Below are 18,886 nucleotides of genomic sequence, written 5' to 3' on the forward strand. Positions count from 1 at the left end.
AACTCATAGAGGTCCACTTGTCTCTGCCTCCAGAGTGCTGGGATTAAAAGTGTGCCACAGTGGCCTGCTCAAAGTTTTAAAATGCTTAAAAATATTTATTTACTTTTATTTTATGTGTATGCCCAAGTACCTGCAAGTATATATGTTTACCGTGTACCTGGTGCCCTTAAAGGTAGGAAGAGGGGTGTGTGTGGAGTTTCAGGAGGAGCTGTCTTGTGGGTGCTGGGAACTGAACTCCAGTCCTCAGCAAGGACAGCAAGCACTTTCCACCCCTGAGCCATCTCTCCAGCCCCAAGTATTTAATTTGCTTCAGCCAGGGTTTAGCTATGTAACCCAGGGTGGCCTCAACTCAAGGCAATCCTGCTTTAGCCTCTCAAGTGCTGGGGTGACAGGACACCAAGCCCAGAATTTAGGGGAAAGAGGTTCCTGGGGATTGAACTTGGGGCTTTACCGAAATCAGACTACTAAGCACTCTATCTCGAATAAAGGAACTGGATATGAAGCAAGACTCCTTGGGCTCAGCTCAGAGCCCAACACCAAAGGAGTGGCCATCACCCTGCCGGGTCAGGTTGAGAGATAGAGGTTTGCAAACGACCTTGACAAGAATGAGATGAGCTGAGGCCTTGGTGAAAAGTAGCAGGGGTCAGGTGAGCCCACGGGAGGGAGCCATTTGAGGGCTGCTGTGAGGATGTGGTGGTTGGGGACTGTCTAGCTTGGAACAGAAGCAGCTTGTTGCCTGGGACCAACCTGCTCTGTCCACTGCTAAATCTAGGTGAGGGCTGCTCTGGAGGCCTGGTGAGCTCTGGAGGCCTGGGGAGGGGCTTCAAGAAACACAGGGTTTCTTTGAGAGTTCTGGTCAGCCTGGGTCAGCTTGGAGCTTTTAGCTCCGCCTGTTTGCTGAAGCCTGTGGTTTGGGGTCAGGCAAGGCTTCCTTACAGGGAGCCAGAGGAGGGGAGGTGGCCTTTCCCTAGGGACAACTGATTAGAGAGCAGAGCCCAGCTGGGTGTGCTAGACTCTGAGGTGGCAGCTGCAGGTATTAATAGTTTTTGTGTGTGAGTGTTCAGCTAGAACTCATGCCTTCCACATGTTAGGCTCTACCACTGAGCCACGCCCCCAGTCCCTCACGGGGGGGTGGGGGGTGGGGGGTGGGGAGGTGGGGGTGTGTTAGGCAGGGGCTTTACCACTGAGTCTCTCCCCAGCCCCTCACTGGGGCATTCTAGGCAGGGGCTCTACCACTGAGTCTGCCTCAGTGTGGTTTGATAGTTGTTTTGGATGTGCACAGTAGTGATGAGGGTACAGACAGGGACTCTCACCATGCGTGTTGGGTGCCTTCATAGTACACACCTATGACGTCGTACACATTACACCAACTGTATACCCTGCTTCTTTGTGCTTTGCTGCTGCTGCTTCTTCTTCTTCTTCTTCTTCTTCTTCTTCTTCTTCTTCTTCTTCTTCTTCTTCTTCCCCTCCTCCTCCTCCTCCTCCTCCTCCTCCTCCTCCTCCTCCTTCTTCTTCCGAGACAGGGTTTCTCTATGTAACCCTGCCTGTCCTGAAACTAGCTCTGTAGACCAGGCTGATGTCAAACTCACAGAGATCTGCCTGCCTCTGCCCCCCCGAGTGCTGGGATTAAAGGTGTGCATCAGCACTTGGATACCCTGCTTCTTCAGTATACTTCCTGGTTGATTAAATACCCTTATGGAAATGCACACTATATACCTGCATGCCTGCTGTGCAATGGGACCCCAACTGTGCCCACACTGGCACCTGCTGTTGACCCCACTGTGACTGAGCGCCTGGCGGCTCCTCTTTTGCACCCGGGACCTCTAGTACTGGCTGCAGGCCCCTGCCTCCTGTGCTGATCCCAGAGCCAGGACTGGCATTTTCTGCGGCTGCTGTGTGAATCTCAGACTAGTCTTGAACCTCATCTTTTTTAAAATTTTTTTATTTATTTTCATTTTATGTGCATCCGTGTTTTGCCTGCATGTATACCTGAGTGAGGACATCAGGTCCCCTGAAACTGGAGTTACAGACAGCTGCCCTGTGGGTGCTGGGAAGTGAACCTGGATCCTCTGGAAGAGCAGCTAGTGCTCTTAACCTCTGAGCCAAATCTCCAATCCTTGCACTTGATTTTACATGTGGTCTAGCCAGATTTTTCTTGTTTTGAAAGAGATTGGAGAGACTGACCTCTTACAGCATCTATAGACGAGCAAAAATTATCCACCCACATAAATAGAATTATTTTTTTCCTGAGGCAGGGTCTCACTATGTAGCTCTGGCTGTCCTGGAACTCTCTTTGTAGACCAGGCTGGCCTCAAACTCACAGAGATTTAAAAAAAAAAGAAGAAGAAAATCCAGGTATAATGGTGTGTGCCTCTCACCCCAGCATTCTGGGGGCCAAAGCAGGAGAACCCTTAAGAGTTAGAGGCTAGTCAGACATGCATGGTGAGACCCTGCATCAAAACACACACACACACACACACACACACACACACACACACACACACACACACACACGGCTAGAAACAGGGTGGCGCAGGGCTTGCTGCTCTCTGAAAGGACCTGGGCTGCGTTTTCAGTACTCACATGGTGGGTGCCTCACAACAGTCTGTAACTCCAATTCCTGGCCATCGGATGCCCTCTTCTGACTTCAGTGGGACCACGGATGCACACAGGGCACATACGTGCAAACAGGGAAAACACTCACACACATCCAACGAAATAAATTAAAGTCAATTCAGACTTTTAAAGGGATTGGAGTTGAACAGCTTAGCAATGCAATTGTCAGGATAGCGAGTTCCGGCGGTCTACACTGTGAGATAGTGAGTTCCAGCCCGGTCTACACTGTGAGATAGTGAGTTCCAGCCTGGTCTACACTGTGAGATAGTGAGTTCCAGCCTGGTCTACACTGTGAGATAGTGAGTTCCAGCCTGGTCTACACTGTGAGATAGTTCCAGCCTGGTCTACACTGTGAGATAGTTCCAGCCTGGTCTACACTGTGAGATAGTGAGTTCCAGGCCAGCCTGTGCTAACCAGGAAGATTTTTGTCAAAACAAAACAAAACAAACAAAGAAAACATCTAATCTAGAACAGGGGGTGGGGTTGTAGCTCAGTTCATTAGGTGCTTGCCTAGTAGGTGGGCAGCTCTAGGTTCCATCCCCACCTCTGAATAAACTGCATGATCTAATCCTAGCACTGGGGAGGGGAGGCAGAAGGGTGAATAGTTTAAGATTGCGCTTGCCTGAACAGTGAGTTGTATGCCCGCCTAAACTACATAAGACTCTCTCTAAAAAATAATTAAAAAACGCCAATAGACCCCGCCCCATTCCATCCATTTATTTGAGTTTTAGCCCAAATATTTTCTCTTTGGTTGCTTATTTTTTGTTGTTATTTTGTTTTGTTTTCCGAAACAAGGTTTCTCTGTGTAGTTTTGGAGCCTGTCCTAGAACTCGCTGGGTAGACCAGGCTGGCCTCAAACTCAGAATGCTGGGATTAAGGGCGTGCGCCCCACTGCCCAGATATCTGCCTGCTTTCTTTCCTCCCTGTGCCTCAGTTTCCAGCTTGCATGGTGGAGCAGTCAGGATGATCTTCTAGGGTTGAGGAGTGTCCCTAGACGCATGGTCGCGTGGGTGGGTGGATGGAGGATGAGGCCAGAGCCTGGAGGAGCCACCTCAGGCTCCTGGGTGGGGGCTGGGTGAAGGTGGGGGCAGGGAGGGCTAAATCCGGCCTTCCAGTGAGTGGCAGGAGCAGCTGCGGCCCCGCCCGGCCCGGCCCGGCTCCCTGGGTCGGTCCCCCCCCCCCCCCCCCCACTTGGTTATTTGGCTGGGGCCTGTCGGACCGGTTTGGGCCGTCTCGCCTGCCACTCTGCTTGGAGGAGCTGCTGCGGGTGGCGGCTGTGTCCGGGAGGGCACGGACCGTCAGGGCTCCGTCGGGGCCGCACCGCAGGGATGGGGAAGGATTCGCAGCATTACTATGGGAAGCACGGTATGCGAGCCCTCCTTGTGCACCCTGGGGAGAGCAGTGGGGACCTTAGACTGTCAGGGAAGGTTGCAAAAGGGAGGGGGAGTAATTGCACTTGAATCAAACACCCCTCACCCCACCCCTGGCCCCGGACGTCCCATGTTAGCTCCCACAGCTGCCTCAGACACCGGTCCACTCTCCTGGGCCTGCACCCATCCCCAGAACACCTGCACCTCTCTGCAGTGGACTTCGCGTTTTTTGCTCTGATCCTTGTTAGGTCTTCAGGCATTTTCCCTGGGACAGCAAGCTGATCCATCAGCTGGGCACCCCCGGGGACTCTAGTCCCTGCTGTGGTCTCTGATGACCTCAGAGTGTGAGTGTAGTCCCCTGGAGGTAGGATGCAGATACAACTCAGCGCTCCTTATGGCTTGGGGACCCTGTATCCCAGCTTCCTTGCCTATGTCTTCTCACCAACCCTGCTTAATCCTGTTGACTTTCAGGGACGCCTCAGAAATACGACCCCACCTTCAAAGGACCCATTTACAACAGGTAGGAGGCCTTACCTTCCTGGGGAAGAGGGGAAAGAATGGGAGAGTGTCTGTGTCCCAGCGTTCTCCAGCAAAGCAGGGTAAACCATTGCGATGTGAGTCAAAACCTAATTTCCTTAAGGTTCTAGACTCCTCCCAGTGGAGCTGGGAACCGGATTGAGCCTCACACACCGGAGGCTTGCATTGTGCCCCTGCCCTTGCCTGGATCCTTTTCTTTTCTTTTTTTTACATTTGTGTGTGTGTGTGTGTGTGTGTGTGTGTGTGTGTGTGTGTGTGTAGTATGTATGGGTGCGGTGTGCGTGTGTCGCTGTGCGTGTGTGGAGGTTGGAGGACAACCTGCATGAGTTTGTTTTCTCCTTCTTTCACGTGGGTCCCAAGGATCCAAAACAGTTTGCCCCATCTGCTGACCCATCACCCTGACCCCTCCTCTCTATGCCTCAGTACTAAGCAAGGGCTCTACCACTGGCTGCTGATCCCACCCCTACTTTTTGTTTGTTTAGTTTTGTGGGGTCTTTTGTTTTTGAGACAGGGTCTTTCTTTGTAGTTCTGGCCATCCTGGAACCCTGTATATAGACCAGGCTGGCCTCGAACTCACAGAGATCCACTTGTCTCTACATGAGCCTTGTACGCATAAACAAAATTTTACTTGTGTGGGATGTGGCTTCCCAGTCCTGTGATCCCAGCTACTTAAGGAACAAGAGGATCAAAAGTTCAAGGCCTTGGGGGGGCGGGTAGTACAATCATAATATATTGCATGGAATTCTCAAATTATTAATACAAATATTTTAAAAAGACAGTCCTTGCCCAGTGGTGATGGCGCACGCCTTTAATCCCAGCACTCAGGAGGCAGAGGTAGGTGGATCTCTGTGAGTTCGAGGCCAGCCTGGGCTACAGAGAGAGTTATAGGACAGGCTCCAAAGCTACAGAGAGACCCTGTCTCAGAAAAAAAAGAGTCCTGAGCCTGGTCTACAGAGCAAGTTCCTGAACAGGCAGGGCTACACAGAGAAAGCCGGTCAGAGTCCTGGGTTAAAGGCATGTGCTGCTACACCCAGCTTCTACCTAAATTTTTTTAGATTTAATTTTATGTGTATGAATGTTTTATGAGTGTCTTGTCTCCATGTGGTGGTTGAAAGAGAGCTCAGATCCCCTGGAACTGTACTTGCGTTTATGTCTTGGTTTGTGTGACTGCCTGGTGTCCAAGGAGGCCAGAATGAGGGGTTGGATCCCCGGGACTAGGAGTCGGCAGGTGGGTGCTGGGAATCAAGCCCAGTGCTCTTAAACCTCAAGCTGTCTCTTAGCCACTCTCTTTTTATTTAGTGACTATTATTTTGTTTCATTTTATTTTTTTGGTTTTTCTTTCTTTCTTTTTTTTTTTTTTTTAAAGGTTTATTTATTCATTACGTATAGATCTCATTATTTATTCATTATGCCAGATCTCATTACAGATGGTTCTGAGCCACCATGTGGGTGCTGAGAATTGAACTCAGGACCTCTGGAAGAGCAGTCAGTGCTCCTAATCCTGAGCCATCTCTCCAGCCCCTTTTTTGGTTTTTCCAGACAGGATCTCTCTATGTAGCCCTGACTGTCCTAGAACTAGCTCTGTAAACCAGACTGGCCTCAAACTCACAGAGATCTGCCTGCCTTTGCCTCCTGAGTACTGGGATTAAAAGTGTACACCACTGCCCAGCTAGCCTGGATGGTCATCTCATTTCAGAGATCCTTTCTCAAAGTTTTAAATGGATTTGTTTTATTTATTTTATGTGTATGTTTGCCTGCATGTATGTCTGTGCATCACATGCATGCTTGCCTGCTGCCTGCCGAGGTCAGAAAAGGATGTCAGATCCCCTGGATCTGGAGTTAGCAATGGTTGTGAACCACCATGTAGATGCTGAGAACTGAACCTGCATCCTCTGGAAGAGCAACAGTGCTTTTTGTTTGTTTTGTTTTGAGACAAGGTTTCTCTGTGTAGCTCTGCCACCACACCCAGCCTGCAACAAGTGGTTTTCACTGCTGATCCATCTCTTCAGCATCTCAGATTTATATAAAAAAATGTGTGTATGTGTGTATATAAATATAAATAAATATACGTGTGTGTGTGTGTGTGTGTGTGTGTTTAAAGCCAGGACTGGAGATGTAGTTTGGTTGGTAGCGTACTTAGCTAGAATGCCAGAAGCCCTGTGTCCACTCCAGCACTGAATTAACTCACTGGGTATGACCAGCCCACCTTATAACCTAAGCACTCAGGAAGCAGAGGCAGGAGGATCAGGAGTTCAAGCTTGACTACATAGCAAGTTTAGGAGAGCCTTGATTGTGTGGGACCCTGTGTTAAATAAGTAAATAAAAAGTTAAAAGGTCAGTAGGGTAGCTTAACAAGTGCAGATGGTTCAGAGCAGGCTAATGATCTACCCCTGGCACCTACAAAGTAGAAAGACAGAAGAGAGAACCAGTTCCCAAAGTTGTCCTCTAACCTAGACACACACACACACACATACACACACACAAAAAAAAATCAGGAAATATAGAAGCAGCAAAATGCATTATGACCTGGGACTGGAGCGATGGCTCAGTCTTTAAGAACACTGGTTGTTCTTTTAGAGGACCCAGGTTCAATTCCCAACACTACATGCAGTTCAGGGGTCCAGATGCCCTCTTCTGGAGTCCACAGGCCCTAGGCGCAAACATGGCTCACAGACAGACTATGCAGGTAAGACACCCATAGACGTAACTAAAAATGCACATAGGCCGGGTGTGGTAGCACACACCTCTAATCCCAGCACTCAGAGGGCAGGGGTAAGTGGATCTCTGTGAGTTTGTGGCCAGTCTGGTCTACAGAGTGAGTTTTAGGCTACCCAGGCTACATGGTGAGACCCCTTTTCAAAAAAGGGAAAAATAAGGCACATGTTCCTTAGCCCACACTTCAGGTTCCTCATGAAAGGATGTGTGTAAGGTCAGATGTGCTGACGCTGCTGTCCTCCCCAGGGGCTGCACAGATGTCATTTGCTGTGTGCTGCTCTTCTTGGCCATTGTAGGCTACGTGGCTGTGGGCATCATAGGTAAGTTCGGAAATGGAGAGGACTCGGGCTCCTCTGGGAGGGGCCAGCACAGTTTCTGGGGTACAGAGTGGTACTGTGGCTGGGAAGGGACAGAGCCTCTGTATCCCTGGGTCTCTCCACAGCCTGGACCCATGGAGACCCTCGGAAGGTGATCTACCCTACTGATAGCCGGGGCGAGTTCTGTGGGCAGAAGGGAACAAAAAATGCGTGAGTTTATTATTTATCCGTGTGCGTGCACTCAAGCCACAAACACCCATGTGGAGGTCAGAGGATCTGTACTTTTCCTCCACTGTATGATTCTCAGGGATGGAACTCAGGTTGGCAGGCTTGGTGCCAGGTGCCCTAACCGTCTGAGCCATCTCTGGGCCTGATAGGTGAGAAGCTTGACCAACTCTGTTCACCTCCTCCAACCCAGGGACAAACCTTTCCTGTTTTACTTCAACATCGTGAAGTGTGCCAGCCCCCTGGTCCTGCTGGAATTTCAGTGTCCCACCCCTCAGGTACCGTGTTCCACCTCTTCCGGTTCCTTTCCATGTTTCCCATAGCCCTCTCCTCGTGAACATTGGGGACCTCTGTCCTGGATGGGGTCTCAGTGTCCTGATTCCCCTTCATTCCACTCTCCCAGATCTGCGTCAAGCAATGCCCAGATCGCTTTCTCACCTTCCTGAAGGCACGCAACTCTCCTAACTTTGACTATTACAAGCAGTTCTGCGTGCCTGGCTTCCAGAACAATAAAGTGAGCAGAAAGACCCCTTCGGTGCCCAGGGAGGGAACATGGGAGGGGACACAGGAGGGTGCCCTGCTCAGGGATTCACTTCCCATTCTGTCTTCAGGGGGTGGCTGAGGTGCTCCGAGATGGGGAGTGTCCAGCGGTTATCACCCCCAGCAAACCTTGTGAGTATTGGGGATCCCACAGGATCAGGTGACGCTGGGGAATCGGCAAGGGCTGGTGTGATAGTCTCTTCTGGTCCCACAGTGGTCCAGCGGTGCTTCCCAGCCATCCACGCCAACAAAGGGGTCCTCATGGTGGGCAATGAAACGACCTATGAGGACGGACATGGCACCACGAAGAACATCACGGATCTAGTGGAGGGCGCCAAGTGAGAAGGCGACCCTCTCGTAGACGGCGCCTGGCCGTCCTGGGTGGGACTGGAACTGGCTTCTCTGGGTATGACTTGAGTCTCTTCCGCCCCTAGGAAGGCCAACATGGTTCTAGAGGCCCGGCATCTCGCCATGAAGATATTTGAAGATTACACTGTATCCTGGTACTGGATTGTGATGTGAGTTGGTTGGAAGGAAGGTGTTTACCCCCTGGCTACCACATCTGTGAGCCTAAGGATGGCGTCACTCAAGCTCCTCTTATTCCCCAGAGGTTTGGTCATCGCCATGGTGCTGAGTCTCCTGTTCATCATCCTGCTGCGATTCTTGGCAGGCATTATGGTCTGGGTGATGATTGTCATGGTGATCCTGGTACTCGGCTATGGTATGTCCCCCTTCCTCCTACTCCTCCCTGTCTAAGGTCTGGAAAGTGCCAATGCCCTTTGCCCTGGTGATGGCTCATCAGAAATGTCATCTTAAGCCTTCAGATGTTTTTCACTGTTTAACTGGCATGCTTGTGAAAATGTTCACGCTACTGTTCCTCCTACAATAGTGCTGCTGCTGGAGGGACTTGGAGGCAACCAGAGCCCATCAAGAGGGCTTGCTGGGGCCTAGCTGGTAACTCAGGTGCTTGCCTATGTCCCACCAGTGAGGAGCTGGTGCCCTGGCTCAGTGTGACAGTGTCAGCATATGCAAGGTCCCCTACCACAAAAAAAGAGAAAAGAAAAAAATTTCCCTCTGAACTTGGAGGACCAGGGCCTGGACTGGTATTTTAATCAACAATAAAAAACATCATGAAGACATCCACTTGGTCTAGTGAGTAGGCTTGTGCACTTAGTGCCCACGGTGCTGGGTTCAAATTACCATCTTCCCTGCTTCCTAGCTCTGTCCTTGGGCGCATGACTAAGCCTCCCTATGCATAATTACTTCCACCATCTAGTGGGAATAATTAATGTTTCCTAGCTGGAGACTTAATGAGAAGGTGGTGATGTAGTACGTGACGGTCTTATCAAGAGGAGGGCCGTGCAGGGCGGAGGTCTGGTGAGAAACCAGTGGCTCATGTTCTGATTAAGTTTTCTTCTTTTGTGTTTGTTTGCTTGCTTGTGGGAGTAGTTTTTCAAGACAGGGTTTCTCTGTGTAGCCTGGCTGTCCTGGAACTCAATCTCTAGATCAGGCTGGCTTTGAACTCAGAGATCTGTCTGTCTCTGCCTCTGGAGTGCTGGGATTAAAGGCCAGTGCCACGACTGCCGGGCCCTTCTTTTGTATTTTTATATTACGTTCATTTATTGTGTGTGTCTGTATGCACACATATGTGTGTGGATACACGTGCACCATGACGCTTATATAGAGGTCAGAGGACAAGGTGCAAAAGTGGTTTCTCTCCTTTTACTATGTGGGTACCAGGGATTGAACTCAGGTCATCGGCTCGGCAGCAGGTACCTTCATCCACTGAGCCCTTATTCTGATTTTCTTCCTTTTAAACTCCCTGAAATGATAAATGCTTGGGAACTCAATCTGAAGATCCAGATCCCAAAACATTTGTGTTAGCATGATGGTACATGTCTGTTATCATCTGCCAAGGGAGGCAAAGTCAGGAGAACCATAAACTTGAATATGAATCCTGCCACATAGTAAGAGCTGTCTCAAAAAAAGAAAAAAATTGTTCATGTTAATCATGGTTTGAGCTGTTGTTGGCAATTTAGGTGACTTTATTTTTGTTTTGTATTTTGAGACAGTCTCAGTGTCTATAGCCCTAGATGGCCTGGAGCTAGCTGTGGTGATATATTGTGTACCCTAATAAACTTTGTCTGAAGATCAGAGGACAGAACAAGCCACAGCCACCATCTCTTTACCTCACCAATTCCTCAGCAGATAGGCCTCAGCCGAATAAGCCTCCTCAGCTGAAAAGGCTTTAGTTCCTGTCTCCTCACGCCTTCTATACCTTTCACTGTCTGGCCTCTATGTTTAACTAGTGACTGGCTGTGTCCTCTGATCTTCAGGCAAAGTTTATTAGGGTACACACTATATATTAATTATAACCTTTTATTATTTTAGACAAAAAAAGGGAAATGTGATGATATATTGTGTACTCTAATAAACTTTGCCTGAAGATCAGAGAACAGAACAAGCCACTAGATTAAACATTGATGCCAGGCAGTGGTGACACACACCTTTAATCCTAGCACTCAGGAGGTAGAGATCTGTGTGGATCTCTGTGAGTTCAAGGCCACCCTGGATTACATGAGATTGACTCAGTCTAGGAGAGAAACAGAGCCAGACAGTGGTGGCACACAACTTTAATCCCAGTACTTGGGAGTCACATGCCTTTAATCCCAGAGGTTGAGACAGGAAGTATATGGCAGGGCAGAGAAAGGTATATAAGACTGAAGAGACAGGACTAGAAGCTTTTCAGGCTGAGGAGTCCTAGAAGTAAGAGGTGGCTTGTTCCTTTGTCTCTCTGATCTTTCAGCATTTCCCCCAATTTCTGGCTCTGGGGTTTTATATTAAAAGACCATTTTAAGATTCGTGTTACAGCTAACTCTAAAGATCTGCCTCTCAAGTGTTGGCTTTAAAGGGCTGTGCCACCACACCTCTCTGGCTGCAGGTTGTCATCGGGTGGGAGGGCACCCTAATACCCACTCTTTCGTTCATTCACTTATCAGTCGAGAGCCTGGTCTTATAGCAAGTTCCAGGCCAGCCAGGTCTCCATAGTGAGACCCTGTCTCAAAAAACAAACAAAAAAGAAAATGACTGTCTGGGTTGTGGTCTATATAGGTATATTTCACTGCTATGTGGAGTACTCGAGACTGAGCGGAGAGGCAGGCTCTGACGTGTCCTTGGTGGATCTTGGCTTCCAGACGGACCTCCGAGTGTACCTGCACTTGCAGCAGACCTGGATGGCTTTCAGTGAGTTCTGTCATCTGGGCCCATGCTTGCATTGTGGGAAATCTTGGAGGGCTAGGGCGGGCTCCCAAAAAGCCTACTCTCAGCTCTTACGGAAATCATTTAATTGTATGTTACCTTATTGATTTTTAAATCAATTTTATTTGTTATTACTTTTAATTTTTAAAAATGACATATTATATTTCTTTGTTGGGAGGGGACATCTATGCCTGATATATGGCGGTCAGAGGACAACTTTCACAAATCAGCTCTCTGCTTTCACCTGTGGTTCTGGGGCCTGAACTAGGACGCAGGTGTCTTTCGCTAATGAGTCACCCTATGGCTGCCCACCCTTTTCCACAGTGATCATTTTAAGCATCCTAGAAGTGATTATCATCTTGTTACTCATCTTTCTTCGAAAGAGGATATTGATCGCCATAGCCCTCATCAAAGAAGCCAGCAGGTGAGGCCTGGAGAGCCAGGGATGTGCCTGGCTTCTCAACCTGGGGCATCTGGCCCTGATGTCTATCTCTGTTTCTCCCTAGGGCTGTGGGACATGTCATGTGCTCCATGCTCTACCCACTGGTGACCTTCTTCCTCTTGTGTCTCTGCATTGCCTACTGGGCCAGCACTGCTGTGTATCCACTGCTGGATTGTCAGTCTGTGGTTCCCAGGGACAAATGTCCCTAAATGTCCTGTAGCTCAGGGTGGGATTGGACTGTGGTTGGGGTGTGTGGTCCTTTCCCCATGGCTCTCTTTATTTTAAAAATTTCTAGGCTGGGCAGTGGTGGTACGTCTTTAATCCCAGCACACAGGAGGCAGAGGCAGGCAGATCTCTGTGAGTTCAAAGGAAGCCTGGTCTACAGAGCGAGTTCTAAAACAGCCAGGGCCACACAGAGAAACCCTGTCTCTAAAAACAAAACAAAATAAACAAAAATGTTATTACATTTATGTATTTTGGGTAAAGGGGCAGCAGTATTCAGAGGTCATGAGATAGGACGTGACATGGGCCCCTTTTTGCTTCTTTCAGACAGAGCCTTACTCTGTGCTTTAGATTTTCTGGAACTCACTGTGTAGCCCAGGCTGGCCTCCAATGCACAGTGATTCTCGTACTTCTGTCTCCCAAGTCTTGGGATTACAAGGGTGAGCCGCTGCTCCTGGGCTCCCCCACTCCTTGGATTCTCGGTCCCAGATTTCAGTTTCCTTAGCGAGCCTGCAGCTTCCTGTCTACCTCTAATGAGGCTGTGTACAAGATTTTTGATGACGCCTCCTGCCAACTTGTGGGGAATACCTGCAGCCCAGAGGTAGGCACCCTGTCTGGGGACAGGCATTGGCCTGACGCCTCTCCTTGAGATAATTCAGCCAACGTTTGACACTTGCTCCACATTTGCCTTAGTGGGGTGGAGCTCTCGAGCCATTGGTGGATTTGGTAGTTTTTCAGGGCAAGGCAGGAGCTGATTAACTTGGGCTGTCCTCTACCCTGCATGCTGAACTATGTACCTCTTTCCCTCTCTGGTGCCACTTTCTGTCCCTCTACCCTTGTCTTGACTTCCAGTGTGTGTGTGTGTGTGTGTGTGTGTGTGTGTGTGTGTGTGGTGTGTGTGTGGTGTGTGTGTGGTGTGGTGTAGTATAGATACGTATGTGTTTGTGCAGGTCCTTGCTCTGTATTTCTCGGCCTATTCCCTTCAGACAGTATCTCTCATTAAATCGAGAGCTAAGCTAGCGTCTCTGCTCCCTATAGCACTGGGGCTGCTACAGGTTAGCACAGGCCACACGCAACTATTTATGGGAGTGAGTGATGGAGGCTTGAACTCATGTCCTCATTCTAAAGTCCCCTTACCTGCTGAGCCATCTCCCTACCCCCCCATCTCCCCCCCACCCCCCCCCCCCCCCCGTTACTTTTAGGACCTGCCCTGTGGTCCAACCTCAGCCTACTCTGAACTTCTGACTGACCCTGTGTTCTGTTGGGGCCCCTCACCCCTTCCCCAGATCTTCCCCTCAGAGAATGAAAGCCGCCAGTGTCCCAGTGGCCGCTGCCAGTTTGCCTTCTACGGTGGCGAGTCTACCTATCACCGTGCCCTGCTGGGCCTGCAGATCTTCAATGCCTTCATGTTCTTCTGGCTGGCCAACTTCGTGCTGGCTCTGGGCCAGGTGACCTTGGCCGGAGCCTTTGCCTCCTATTACTGGGCTATGCGCAAGCCCGATGACATGCCCGCCTTCCCCCTCTTCTCCGCTTTTGGCCGGGCCCTCAGGTAAAGAGGAGTGTTGGGATGGCAAGAGAAGGGAAGCAGGGACCTCATCTGACTGGACCACTGATCGCCTCTTTTGATTCCAGATACCACACAGGCTCCTTGGCCTTTGGCTCGCTTATCCTGGCCATCGTGCAGATCATCCGAGTGATCCTGGAGTACCTGGACCAGCGTCTGAAAGGTGCTGCCCTGTGGGCAGCTTCAGCTAGGGTCTGGGCTTAGTCCCGGTTGAGTATTGCTTGAGGGGTGGGGGCCAGAGCTCAGCCTCTACCGCGTTTCCATTTGAGAAAGGGGTGGAGCTAAGAGGCAGAGGAGGAGCTAGAAGAGCCAAGTGAACTGATTCCTGTTGTTTGATGGGCAAGTCTGGGAGGAGTGGTGGGCCATTGGCTCTGGCTAGCAAGGCTGGGCTGGGTTTTTGGTTTTTTGAGACAGGGTTCCTCTGTGAAACAGTCCTGGCTGTCCTGGAACTCAGGCTGTAGACCAGGTTGACCTTGAACTCACAGAGATCCACCTGCCTCTGCCTCCCAAGTGCTAGGATTAAAGGCATGTGCCACCACTGCCAGCTAGGCTTTAGGTTTGTTTTTTTTTTTTAGCTGAGGACCAAACCCAGGGCCTTGCGCTTACTAGGCAAGTGCTCTACCACTGAGCTAAATCCCCAACCCTGGGTTTTAGTTTTTTGAGACAGCTTTTTACTGTGTGGTCCTGGCTGACCTCAGACTCCATATGTAGACCAGAGTGTCCCAGAACTCACAGGTCCACCTCCTCTGTCTCCAAGTCTAGGATCAAAGGTATATATCACCACCCCCAGCTGTCATGATTTAAAAGGCTGGCATCCAACTCACTAAATAGCCAAGGCTGACCTTAATTCCTGATCCGTGGAGATTCCTTTTGTGGGTCAGCACCTGGATTGATTGATTTGTTTATTTTGAGGCAGTCTCGCTAAGTTGTCCAGGTTAGCCTGGTAGTTCAGACAAACTTGTAATCCTTAGCTGTCTTGGTGGACTCTAGGGGTCTCTACAAACCAGGCCAGTCTCCTGCCTCCCCTACATCCCTTCTCTTCTCTTCCAGTTGCACAGAACAAGTTTGCCAAGTTCCTCATGGTCTGTCTCAAGTGCTGCTTCTGGTGCCTAGAGAAGTTTATCAAGTTCCTGAATAGGAATGCCTATATCATGGTGAGCAGCCGGGCTGTGTGCTGCTGGCCTAGGTGGGGTGTCCCCCATGTCCATTGCACAGGCCTCAGACCTTCTCTTCATTCCAGATTGCCATCTATGGCACCAACTTCTGCACCTCAGCCAGAAACGCCTTCTTCCTGCTTATGAGAAACATCATCAGGTTGGGGACACACTTCTCTCTCCCCGCCTCCCTCCCGCCCTCAGCCCCTTTCCCAGACAGCCTTCCGCCTATCCTGCCTCCTCCCCCAGGCTCCGAGTCCACATTCACACTTAGCCTTTACTCTCTCCTACAGGGTGGCTGTCCTGGACAAAGTTACCGACTTCCTCTTCCTGTTGGGCAAACTTCTGATTGTGGGTAGTGTGGGTATGTGGCACCACTGGACCTGTCCCTGCTGGGGTTTGGAAGCCTGTCAAGAGTGACCTGTAGTCCTGTTTGGGGACTCAGCCACCTTGCTTCATCCCATTTTAGGCATCCTGGCCTTCTTCTTCTTCACCCATCGGATCAGAATCGTGCAAGATACAGCCCCACCTCTCAATTATTACTGGGTCCCGATACTGGTGAGGACCTCTGGGGACAGGTCAGGATCTGGGTAGAAGCAAGGGTGGTGAGTTAGATTTGCTTAGATTCCTTGGTGAGATTAGAGTGGGGCAGTCATTTGTTATTTGGTCCCCAAATATTTACCGAGTCCCTGCTTCGTTCAAGGCACAGGGATGGAGGGGCTTTTCCTTAAGAGGTGCTGGTGTTCTTGTTTATTTTGTTTGTGCGGGGTAGTGCACTTGTGGAAAGTCAGAGGACAGTGTGTGGGAACTGGTCTCTTCTTTGACCGTATATGTTTCGGGGATTGACCTTAGGTCGTCTGGCTTGGTGCTAAGTGCCTTCACCTACTATGCCAGCCCTATGGGTCTTGTTACTATTATTATTATAGTCGGGTGTTTGGTGTGCCACCATTGTCCAGCCCGGTTTTTTTTTTTTTTAAGATTTGTTTACTTTTATTTTATGTGTATGGGTGGTGTTTTGCCTGACTGTATGTCTGTATACCTCATGCATGTGTGATGCCCATGGTGGCCAAAAGAAGGCATCTAATTCCCTGGACCTGGGATTACAGATGGTTGTGAGCTGCCATGTTGGTCCTAGGAATTGACCCAGGTCCTCCAGAAGAGCATCCTACCTGCTGAGACATCTCTTCCAGCCCTCCCCTCCCTACCTTCTGTTTTTTCTCCTTGATTGAGACAGTTTCCCCACTGTGCCACCGTGGCTGGCCTGGAATTCACTATGTAGGCCTTGAACTCACAGAGATCTGCCTAGCCTGGCAGAGAACTTTTGATCTTCCTGCCTCCCAGGCCCTAGGATTACAGCCAAATTTTGTCATGTCAGGCAAGGCCTTACAGTTTAGATGCATAGGGACATTATCTAGTGATGATACTGATGGCGCATGCCTGTTGTCCAACACTAGGAAGTGCAAACAAAAGAATCAGAAATTCAAGGCCAGCCCTGGCTACATGAGACTCTCAACAACAACAACAACAACAAAAATGTAGAGTCTATTTAGGCAGAGGGAATAGCAGAGACCCTGAGTTCTGGCTCTACCAGAAACAGTGAAGAGATCACTGTGGCTTGTGTGGGAAGGTAAGAGAGGAACCTAGGATAAGAAGCCAGACCCAGGCCACAGATGTTTACATCAGCTCCTGTCTTTGCAGGTTAGGAGTGACTCAAAAGAGGAACTCAAGCTGGCAGCGATAAAGCATGCCTTTAATCCCAGCACTCAGGAGGCAGACAGCTAGGGCTACACAGAGAAACCCTCTCTCAAGAAACAAACAAACAAAAAAGTGTAGCATATGTGTATGCCTGTTCATACATGTAACAGCGCATGTGTGTGCATATAGAGGCCTGAGGTTAGTATCAGGGTGATTCCCTTGATGGATCTCTTATTTATGGCAGGGCCTCCTGCTAAAACCAGAGCTCCCTGATTTTTGGCTAGTCTAGGTAGCCAGCTGGCCCTGGAGATCTGCTATCATCAGCCCCAAGTGTTGGAATTACAGGTGGGGCCACCACACCCATGTTCATGGGTGCTGGGATTCGAACTCAGGTCCTCAGTTTTGCACAGCAAGGACTTCATCCACTGACATCTCCTAGATATCCCAGGCAATACTGAAACTTACCATGCTGCTATGCAGACCCAGGCTGGCCTCAGACTCAGGCTGTCCTTGCATTGGAGCCTCCAAATTGCTGAGATTATAGGCCCAATGGAATGTGGGATTCAACTCTGTAATGCCCCAAACACACATAGAACTGCAGCTGGATGAAGCCTCAGGGGACATGGGCAGAGATAGGACAGTGTGAAATGGGATCTAGATATCAGACACAGCTTCCAGAAGATGCGTTCCTGAGGACATGCTGGTAGAGTTGAAAGCAAAAGGTGTGTGAGCTGCCAGGTAGTGGTGGCACACACCTTTAATCCCAGCACTTGGGAAGCAGAGGTAGGAGGATCTCTGTGAGTTTGAGGCCAGCCTGGTCTACAGAGTGAGATCCAGGACAGGCGCAAAGCTACACAGAGAAACCCTGCCTCATGGGTGGAGGTGGGGCGGGGGAAGGTGTGTGAGCTATAACCTGAACATGATGTGCAAAGGCACTGAGGTTGGAGAAAGCAAAAGAACATTGTGTAGCTGATTGGTTTTTCCTAGCTGAGGTGTGGAAGATGCTCTTCTAGGCCAGATATGGAGGCTCAGACCTGTTATCCCAGTCCTTCAGAAACAGAGGCAGGAGGTCAGGAGTTCAAAGTCATCCATGGCTACTTGATATTTTGGACATTTTGAGTCCAGACTTATCTAAGTATGAGATAGTCTCAAAAACAAATCTATTCCAGAGAGCTAATTGGACTGGGTGTGGTGGCTCATGCTGTGGAAAGGAGATCGTGAGTTCATGGCCAGCCTGGCCACACACAAGCAAACATACCATGCGTACATCTGTAACTCTAGTAATGTACAGATCCCCAGAGCTCACTGGCCAAACATTCTAACCAATCAATGGGCACCAGTTTATCTCAAATAACTAAGGTAAAGGTCCAGCAAAATGGCTCAGTAACTTGCCAAACCTGAAGACATGAATTCCGTACCTTGGACCACATGGTGGGTGGAGAGAATCAACCACCACTGTTTACTTTTGACCTCCACTTCTGTACTGTGGTATGTGCACATAGCATGGAATATATGTACATATTTATGTATTGTACACACACACATTTAAACTAAGTGGGGAGAGGGGACTCGAGACACTGGCCTGACTTTCACACACCAGCAACCAAAGAGGACTCCTCATTGTACCTATACTCTCCACACTCACAGACTGAGGCAGCAGGCAAGACTAGTGGCTCTGCAGTAAGGGGGCATGCTGCTCTTGCAAAGGACTCAACTCCTAGCAACTGCTTTGGGCTGCCTGTGATTCCAGCTCCAGGGGATCCAATTCCCTCTTCTGGCCTTCCCAGGCGATTGCACTCAGATGCATGTGTGTGTGTATATATATAAAATTAAAAATAAATCTTTTTCACTGGGGGAAAGCAGGAAAAGATTTACTCAGTGTAGTCACACTGACAAGATAATAATTTTTTTGTTTTTTTTTTGAGACAGGGTCTCACTATGCAGCCCTGGCTGGACTGGAGCTCTGTGTAGACCAAGGTGGTCTTGTGCTCACAGAAACCTGTCTGCCTCTGTTATCCAAGTGCTGGGATTAGAGGCATGCACCACCACACCAGACAAAAATAAATGTTTTAAGGGGCTGGAGAGATGCCTCAGCAGTTAAGAGTGCTTGTTGCTTTTGCAGAGGACCCTGGTTCAGTTCCAGCACCCACATGGTGGTGGTTCACACCATCTTTAACTCAAGTCCCAGGGGATCTGCTGACCTCTCCTGATGTTCATGGGTATGAGGAACA

The 18,886-nt window shown here is 49.6% G+C and overlaps 1 protein-coding gene across 2 annotated transcripts in view; it reads left to right on the forward strand.

Annotated features, from left to right (window-relative positions):
• Slc44a2 (solute carrier family 44 member 2) overlaps window positions 1-18,886 on the forward strand; it is a 36,026-nt gene that overhangs the window by 13,871 nt on the left and 3,269 nt on the right. For both annotated transcript variants that reach the window (XM_036192334.1, XM_036192335.1), the window contains exons 2-20: window positions 4,458-4,506; window positions 7,485-7,558; window positions 7,681-7,765; window positions 7,974-8,058; window positions 8,184-8,294; window positions 8,392-8,452; window positions 8,535-8,658; window positions 8,755-8,838; window positions 8,929-9,041; window positions 11,432-11,563; window positions 11,903-12,002; window positions 12,085-12,177; window positions 12,759-12,843; window positions 13,529-13,791; window positions 13,875-13,969; window positions 14,857-14,960; window positions 15,047-15,120; window positions 15,254-15,324; window positions 15,430-15,518. In XM_036192334.1, coding sequence (XP_036048227.1) covers window positions 4,458-4,506; window positions 7,485-7,558; window positions 7,681-7,765; window positions 7,974-8,058; window positions 8,184-8,294; window positions 8,392-8,452; window positions 8,535-8,658; window positions 8,755-8,838; window positions 8,929-9,041; window positions 11,432-11,563; window positions 11,903-12,002; window positions 12,085-12,177; window positions 12,759-12,843; window positions 13,529-13,791; window positions 13,875-13,969; window positions 14,857-14,960; window positions 15,047-15,120; window positions 15,254-15,324; window positions 15,430-15,518 — 1,892 coding nt within the window. The remainder of the gene's footprint in view (window positions 1-4,457; window positions 4,507-7,484; window positions 7,559-7,680; window positions 7,766-7,973; window positions 8,059-8,183; window positions 8,295-8,391; window positions 8,453-8,534; window positions 8,659-8,754; window positions 8,839-8,928; window positions 9,042-11,431; window positions 11,564-11,902; window positions 12,003-12,084; window positions 12,178-12,758; window positions 12,844-13,528; window positions 13,792-13,874; window positions 13,970-14,856; window positions 14,961-15,046; window positions 15,121-15,253; window positions 15,325-15,429; window positions 15,519-18,886) is intronic.

Source organism: Onychomys torridus, chromosome 7, assembly GCF_903995425.1.
Source record: "Onychomys torridus chromosome 7, mOncTor1.1, whole genome shotgun sequence".
NCBI lineage: Eukaryota > Metazoa > Chordata > Mammalia > Rodentia > Cricetidae > Onychomys > Onychomys torridus.